Source organism: Cicer arietinum, chromosome 4 (assembly GCF_000331145.2).
Source record: "Cicer arietinum cultivar CDC Frontier isolate Library 1 chromosome 4, Cicar.CDCFrontier_v2.0, whole genome shotgun sequence".
NCBI lineage: Eukaryota > Viridiplantae > Streptophyta > Magnoliopsida > Fabales > Fabaceae > Cicer > Cicer arietinum.
In genome coordinates, this window is record NC_021163.2 from 12,610,734 (window position 1) to 12,619,543 (window position 8,810).

Consider the following 8,810-nt stretch of genomic DNA (forward strand, 5'->3'; position numbering starts at 1 on the left):
ACCGCGTTAATTTTAACGTATTTTATTTACTATAATTATAATTATTTTTATTAATATTATTATTTTTATCAATATCATTATTTTTATTTATTAGATTCAGAGAAAAAATAAGAGAAAGTTGTGAACAAAATATAATGAAATTTTTATTTATTAGATTCGGATAAAAAAATATGAGGAAGTTGTGAATAAAATATAATTAAGTTGCTATTTTATCTACAGCAGAAGATAGAGTTGTTAAAATAATTTAAATTTATCTACACAATAGAAGAAAATTGTTAAAATAATATAACACGCTGTTTGTTTAGGTACATCTACTCAACCGTATTTTGTTCCTTTCTTCAATTTAATGTATTTTATTAATAATATTTGTTTTTTTTAAATATTATAATAATTTTTAATTTATTAAATAAAAAAATTTCTAATTAGTAAAATTAGGGGGAAAAAATTCAAGTAAGGGTCGCATCCTAGGGATGCGACCTTCTATTAAACGTTGAAAACAAATTTTTCAGCAAATCGAATCATGAGGTTGCTTCCTCGTGAAAAAGTAGGGTATTTTGATTTTTTTTTTTGTGTGTGAGGTATTTTGATTACTTTTAAATAAAAAGAGGATATTCAAGTAAAAAACCTTTATATCAACTATCAATTACAATGTGTCATCATCTTAAATAAAAACTAAACAAAGGAATTCTTCGATACGGTGATAAGTTTACGTCAAAAAATATGGTGACAAGTTGTGATTAGTGATCAATGTAAATAATTTTATATTGATGATATATAATTTTTATTCTCATTGATTAATTTCTAGAATGTAATTTATGTGGATCTTTTGTTAGAGGTATACTGCAAATCTTGAACAAGAAGATGATGAATTTGATGATGATGAATGTTGCACAAATAAATTCCAAAGCGTGTTATCACATTAAACTTTAGGTTCGATTCGTTCCCACCATCTATATATATATACTATATGCAAACAAGTTAACCGTCAAATGTCTTTCATGATACTTAGGAATCATTGAAGTGAATTGCACATTCACATCAAGTCTATCGATCAATGATAGTTTATAGAATAAAATTCATTCATTTACTCTCGTGCACTAGAGAAAATAATAAACTACTCATAAATTTTTTGACAGAAACCTAACTCATGTAACATAAATTTTTGTCTGTTCTTTCTACCTCAAAAGCATCTCTATTTACAGCATATCAATTGATGAATAAAAAAAAAACTCTTAAACTCATATCAATTGATGAAAGAAATTAAACAACTCTTGAAAAAAATTATAAAATTTGTTAACTTAATAGATGCATTGATTTTTGAATTAAACTCAAACATTATAACCATTTGACCAATGAAATATTAAATTATTTAATTTTACTACATTAATATAGCTATTAGAGAATTTTAAATATATTTTGAAAATTCCCCTCACAATTTAAATTTTTTTTACTTTTTTGAACTTGTTAAGTTTTGAATCTTATTTCATAAAATTGAAAAATTGATGTGTGCACGAAAAGTAAATAGACGCATATGATCTCCACATACGACGAAGAGGTATATGAAATATGTATATTTGAGGCAAGAATTAGGTACTACCAAATTCCATGCACTCATGTACACGTCCCCTTCACATACAAAATTTTCCTCTTATTGGAATGAAACATTATCAATAGACATCAAAACACATCAACCACACATTGAGAGAAAAATAATTAAAGAAAATGATGTCATAACTATGATAAATTCATTATATAATAAAATAAAAGAGAGAGAAAAAAAAATAAAATGTTAGATAAATGTATGAAAATAATAAATGTATATATCATTGTTGTATTGAAATTTGAAGATTAAATTGAAATAAAAGAATTTTCACTTTATGTCTTTTCTCATCTCACAAACGCACACCACTCACATGCTCATTTTTTATATATTGAAAAGCTATAATAATAATAAATAAATAAAAATGTTTCCTCTGCCACCACTATACCATTTCCTTAATTCCACACCAAGCCCCGAAAATCAAAATGGAAGCACTTTCTTCATCTTCATTTTCTCCTCCAATCTTTTACCTACTTTATACCCTCCTCCTTTTTCATCATTGAATTTTTGAACCAAACTCTGTTTACCATTTCATTTGTTTTCAATTAATTCATTAATGGGGGCTAGTATTTCTTCAACAACAACCGTAAAAGAAAAAGGTGAAGGGTCTAATTCTTCATCATCAAGAACTGGTCTTGGTGATATTCCAGAGAGTTGCATCTCCTCCATTCTTATGAATCTTGATCCACCTGATATATGTAAATTGGCTAGAGTCAACCGTGCTTTTCATAGAGCTTCTTCAGCTGATTTTGTTTGGGAATCAAAGTTGCCACAAAATTATAAGTTTCTTGCTAATAAAATTCTCGGTGAAGAAAATATTTCCATTATGACTAAGAAAGAGATCTATGCAAAACTTTGTCTACCTAATCGCTATGATCATGGTACTAAAGTAAGTTGCTCCATCTAATTAATTAAGGCACTTTTCTTTAATAGTTCAATTTTTTATTTATTATATTTTTATTCAACTATTAATTTGTGATCTTGGTCCTTTTGTGGTTATAGGAAGTTAGGTTGGACAAATGTAGTGGACAAGTTTGTTTCTCTATGTCATCAAAGTCCTTAAAGATAACAGGAATAGATGATAGAAGATATTGGATTTATATTCCAACTGAGGAGTCCAGGTGAGTGATATACTATACTTATGTTTAATGAAATTATTTTCCTTCTATATATGATTTATTTTATTTTATTTTATTTTGACCATGTCTTGAAGGTTATATTTCTGGTCAAAATCATGTGCTTTGACTCCAAAACATTCTCCACATTCATGTGGCAGCAACATTATGGTTGCTCCATTGAAATCAAACGTCCTGATTTAAATTTATTATTTTAAATTTTAAAATAAAATAAAAAATTTATCGATCTGAAGATTACTGATGTGTTGAATGTGGATCCTTGATGGAAAGGAATATGAGTTCGTGTTTTTCCTCGAGCAACTTGTGTTTATAAAAAATTACTACTAGTAGCTCATTGAAAAATAATTTTCTGGGTTTTGTGTAGAAATTTAATTAAAAATATGCTGTTTGTTGATTATTTTGCTGTGTTATAACTGAAGTAAAAGAGTCTGTTTAAAAGAAATGAAAATCGTTTTTGAACAAATATAAAAACAAACCTTGTGAAAACTTCCTAATTAAAAAGTTTGTATACTAAAAAAAACAGCTTTTGGGTGTAACTTGTAGCCGTAGGAAACAAATAGAGGAAAATTCAATTGATGGGAATATGGTGCAAAAGAATATGAAAAGGAAAGACTGATTCATTAAGTAATACCAGTTGAAATGTTAAAAGGATGCCGAAACATTTGACATATGTTGAGGTGCGACTTGCGAGTTCGAATCCCACTACCTTCTTCTCTACGTTTAACGTGGATAAATTTAGCCACTAGACTTCCTCAAAATAATAATAATGCTACATGCATATTAAAAAATCACCAAAATATGCTTAGGCAAGTGAAAATGGTATCAATAGTAAGAATAATCCCTTTGAAAAGAAACAAAAAAAAAAAGAATAATCTGAACAACGTTCCATGGACTAAAATATCATATACATTATTTTCATTGAAGAAAACTGCAAAGACTTATGTGGACATTTAACCCAAAATAAAACAAGGAACCGTTCTGTTTGATGATTTTATTTAAATTCATTATAGTAGAACGTGATATTTTCCTGAAATTGCGATGGAAGTTTTCACACACTACGGTTTCTTAACGAGGGGGCATTGATTTTAAAAGATAATGGGCAATGCCATTGGCTTTGCCAAATTGTGGTAGTGTTTTAATTTGTGGTCAATATAGATAATTTAAGTAAAGAAAGAAGAGTGCAAGCAATCTGCTCGAAGAAACACTATTGAAACAGCCTGAAAAGGACCCCTGTTTTAGCAAATTAATGTAAATAAATATCTATCCATTATGTCTATAGTAGAGAAGCAATGTCATAAAATATTCTATTCGTTTGGGTTTGTGATTAGTTGTGTTTTGCTTGCCACAAGAGCTTCTTTGGCCAATTATGTGCTACTTGAAGTGCCTTTTTGTCTTAAATTAAACTTTGGTACATATGCATGCTTTATTATTATGCGCATTTTAATTGGCATAAAGACACCCCTCCCATTATAATATGCGATTCTCAGCCGTTATTACAGCTTTTATTTATTGGAATATATCCAATTTGTTTGTAGAAAGACACAACTATCCGGGAAAAAAATTTAAACACCTCTTTTCACATGCTTTGGCCGGTGACCCCACCAAAAACATATTTTATCGGAAATAAAATAAAATAAAATAAAAACAAAAGTAATACTTAAAAAATAAATGTATTTAATCTAAAAATAATATTTAGAAGATTTTTTAACATTTCTTGAAAAATATCAAAAATGCAATCCTCTGAAATTTAATTATGAATACTGAGATTTTTTTTTTTAAATAACACAGGTGAAATTGAAATTGAAACTTTGTAAATGCTTAAAAATAATTTTTTTTATAAACACTTGAAATAACTTAAAATATGAAAATATTTACAATTTTTAAACCACCATCAAATGAAATTTAATTAAAAGATAAACTCTAATCTAAACTTAAAAAGTTGGTTTTTAAAAACAGTAATGTTACATTATAGAGTAGTTGTGTTTATGATATTATTGAATAATTTTATTATTTATCCCGCTAGAAACAAGTAAAGTTACAAATTAAAATGCTACTTGCATTTTTTCTCTCCTTAAATTATTAAAATCGTGGTCACACATATAATATACTTAGTGGTAAGAAGTTTTAATTTGGTGGTCCAGTGTGGTTGACAAAAGAATATATGCAAATCTTTATTAATAAATTAGTACTATGACTAGATGTTACTTAAAATAGAATTTTATATTAAACATCTGACACACGTCTCATTATACATATAGATTTTTACGAAGTATTATTACCACGTCAGGTAGTATTATTATCTTAGAAACATGTTGAAATATGAATTACAAAGAAGAATTAAAGTATTATTCTTTTGTATCTACAGGTTTAAGAATGTGGCATATCTTCAACAAATGTGGTGGGTTGAAGTAGTAGGGGAGGTAGAGTTTGTATTCCCTGTGGGAAGTTACAGCATAACTTTTAAACTCCAATTGGGCAAAGCATCCAAAAAATTGGGTCGGCGTGTGTGCAACGTTGATCAAGTGCATGGCTGGGACATCAAACCCGTCAGGTTCCAACTCTCCACATCCGACGGTCAGCGTTCAATCTCGGAGTGTTACTTACAAGGGCCAGGGGATTGGGTCTATTACCATGTAGGAGATTTCGTGGTCGTAAAGCCCAATGAGCCCATAAAGATTAAGTTTTCTTTGGCCCAAATTGATTGTACTCATACCAAAGGTGGCTTATGCATAGATAGTGCAATCATTTGCCCAACTGAGTTTAGAGAAAAACTCAAACAGTTTTAGCTGGTTATTAAACATTTTTCGTTTAGTTATGTACTTGTATTAGAGAAAATTAAAGAACGGTTTCTTTTATAACAGATTATTTGGTGTTTGTGGGAGCTGAAAATTACTCAATTAGCCCTTTATTTTAGGTGGGTTTGAGCGTTCTTTTGTAACTTATATCAGTTATATGCAGTTGTACTTTACAAACTTGAAATGTTAAACTCTGAACAATTAAAAAAAAAATGTTAATTGCTCATCTGTTATTTTTGGATGCATTATGTATTTTTTTTTAAAATTGTGTTCAAATCAGTTATAGTGTATCAAGTTGAAGATATTTGTATTTTACGCTTTTTCATGTTTCAAGAACGTAGTTTTTGTCCTTTTAAAAAACACCACACATTTCAAAACTGCCTTTTTGTTTCTTAGCTTAATAATTGATATCTTTACAGAATCACAATCCACACAAAGGATTTATTTCAAAAAATTATTATTTGAACAACAATTTGTGACACCTAATTCTACAATTTTTTAAAGGGACATTTGACACACATGGTTAATGTGCCCGTCATTTTATTTTGTTGAAATGCACATTGATGACATTAGATTGTACTAACATTTCTAACTTCAGTTCATGTCTAAATTGAGTGACTTTAATACATGTCCACAAATCCAAAAATGTCCTTACAAAATCATCGAATCCACAGTTCAGAATATATGTCAACAGCCCGCTAGAGAGCAATTTGGAGGCTCTTTTTATATTGATTTTCAAACAAACTTTCTCTATGATGATATTTGTCAACAGGAGATTGAAGATGTAGCATATGATTACAAAAACTTCTCCAAGCCATATACCAAGTTCTTCAAGAATGATAAATAAAGGGGAAAATGAAAAGATTGAATTAGACCAAGTAGAACAATATAAAAAAAGCTAAAGAGCTTTAGAATTCAAATACTTAAAAGGTACCTTTAGGCGCACTACTTTTCTAATGGCTAACAACAAGCCTGGCATGAGACATTGTACATCTGTGATGTCATGCTTGATAGAGTAAATCTGCACCAATTGAATTCATTTCCCTAAGGTAGGACATTAATTTGGTCTCTCAAATTAACCAAACTTTAATGAGTCGAATAATATAGTTTCGAAAATTGTCTCATAAGGACTAATGTAATCAATGATTTTTAATATCATGAATCATTTTAAAATTTGGTCAATTTCTGAATTTTGTGACTAAATTGGTGGTTCATATATGTAAAATGTGTTCATTAATGACATACCTCTCCTAGACCAGAAAAGTGAACAGTTGTACTAGAGGGAAGCCCAGGTAAGACCAAGCTATGCACACGAATTCCGTCTCCCAAAACTTGACCCCTTGCCTTGTATTGTGATAAATAAATGAACAGATTCTGTGTTATATTTTTATAATATCTCACTAGACATAAAGACTTAACATATTCATAGTAATTGTTTTTGTGTGCATTTATATGTATTGAAGGTGTTTTGTTTTTGTCCTTACCAATACATCTGTTGAAGAATCTTCTCTGTTATAGATTTGGCCAAGGTTAGATAGATTGTTGGCAATTTGATTTGCTTCTGCTGATGGAAGATCCTATTCAACAAGGCTTTTTCAGTATGAGAGCAAACAAACAAAAACAGTGATGCAACTATAAAGAAGAACATCAAATTTTTACATTTGCATTAGGCTTGGATTCCACAATTTCCACGTTGCGGTAATGGAAAGAGGCTGAAATTGCAGCCTGCTGCAATAATATTGATCCTATGGAAAGGGTTGGTGCAACCAAAACACCCTAACAAAAGAGAACAAATGGCTTAATTAGTAGCAGGTTTAGTCTAAAGCTGCATTCGTTGCTATTCAAAATGATGTGGATTATAGAGTGTGAAATAACTGAATAGACAATAGAGTATATAGAAAAATGAATATAATTAAGTTCAAGTAGACTATGTATTTGTTCTTATATATGTGTCTCACCCCTTGCTCACCATGCTTGCCTTCTCACAGAATGCAGATAACGCTGCAACCGTATCTAGTTTGATTCGCGGCACGTAAACGACGCTTTTCATGCCAAATGCTGTTGCCTAGTGAAGAAGAATGAATCAATGTACAAGTTTAATCAAAATACAGTCTAATGCTACAACTATAATTTCAGAGGTTCTCAAGATTCACTTTAGTCTTATTGTCCTAGTACTTGAAGTTGTTTCTTTAGATATGAAACTTTGTTTTAAAAATACTAATTCAATGGATAAAAGATACGCACTTATCTCAACACCTAATTCATCCATATGTGCTGATAAAACTACATCATACTAATGCTATTGCAACTTAATTAAGAATTCAACTAATTAAATTCTCAGTCTTAGCCAAGAGCCAACTATAGTTATGTTGGTTACCAGAGTTCAAACCTGTTTCACATTATCATATACTGATGAAGGGTCAGTGAAATCAACTACAACTGCAGTAGCCTTGGACTGCAAATTGAAATTCAAAAAGTCATTCTAGATACAAAAAGATTAAAAAAATACTAATTGAATAATACCAAGTTTGCTATTGCTAATTCACATTACCTGAGAAATAGAGCCCAAAACCATAGTAAGGTCATTTAGTATTGGTATTTCAAGAGGCTCTTCCATGCCACATACCTATAAGAAAATCTAAAAAAGATTAAAGACAAAGACTAAACAAGTTAGTTCTGTTTAATATCCGGAATTCGGATGAGAAGTAAGTAAAGTCTGATTAAAAATTGATTCAGCTAGAATTCAAACTTACATTCTCCCAAACAATTTGAAATTAACTAAAGTTAATTAACCACTTTAAAACAACTACTTGGTTAATTAGTTTTGCTTTAATGCAAACTGAAATGACACCAAAAACAAAAACCTGTCCAATATCTTCTCCAACATGGCAAGTATCAACAGCTCCAGCTACTTCCATTCCTCTAGCATTTGTCACAGCAACTATTGCTGCTCTTCCTATTTCCTTGGCTGCTCCATTTATCACAACCTATTCCAAAAGGGCGTTGAAAATTGAATAAATTCTCATGTGAAATGAATCAAAGAGTTGAAATTTGAAAAAGGCTCTTCAAGTTGGTACCTTTATATTGCTTTGTATAGGTTGAGCTGAGCAGGAAATGGAATGCTTGATTCTTCTGTTAAACTTATGAGAATTCAAGTAGTTGATGGGATGGAAATGGCAGCTTAAGGCTGCCATAGCTGCTTAGGAAGTCTCTGTGTCCAATAGAAGATAAGCTTTATATTCTGTGACCACACACATAGCTTGAGTTGGGTAATATTGG

The 8,810-nt window shown here is 30.0% G+C and overlaps 2 protein-coding genes across 3 annotated transcripts; one reads left to right on the top strand and one right to left on the bottom strand.

Moving 5' to 3' along the window:
• Positions 1 to 2,010: 2,010 nt before the first annotated feature.
• LOC101507907 (F-box protein PP2-A13) lies at positions 2,011 to 5,764 on the top strand. Its single transcript, XM_004496542.4, has 3 exons — positions 2,011 to 2,489; positions 2,603 to 2,721; positions 5,102 to 5,764. The coding sequence occupies exons 1-3, from the start codon at positions 2,157 to 2,159 to the stop codon at positions 5,520 to 5,522; spliced, it is 873 nt and encodes a 290-aa protein (XP_004496599.1). The 5' UTR covers positions 2,011 to 2,156; the 3' UTR covers positions 5,523 to 5,764.
• Positions 5,765 to 6,095: 331 nt separating this feature from the next.
• Positions 6,096 to 8,810, bottom strand: LOC101508221 (dihydrodipicolinate reductase-like protein CRR1, chloroplastic). Of its 2 annotated transcripts, none has more exons than XM_004496545.4 (10): positions 8,609 to 8,810; positions 8,396 to 8,518; positions 8,083 to 8,157; positions 7,921 to 7,986; positions 7,501 to 7,596; positions 7,191 to 7,307; positions 7,016 to 7,108; positions 6,777 to 6,875; positions 6,466 to 6,575; positions 6,096 to 6,359 (listed from the first exon to the last, which is right to left on the bottom strand). In XM_004496545.4, exons 1-9 carry the CDS (start codon positions 8,723 to 8,725, stop codon positions 6,492 to 6,494), a joined length of 870 nt encoding a protein of 289 aa, XP_004496602.1. In that variant the 5' UTR covers positions 8,726 to 8,810; the 3' UTR covers positions 6,096 to 6,359; positions 6,466 to 6,491. The 2 variants fall into 2 exon arrangements, with proteins under 2 accessions (XP_004496602.1, XP_004496601.1); XM_004496544.4 differs by having other exon boundaries at positions 6,466 to 6,552; positions 8,609 to 8,806.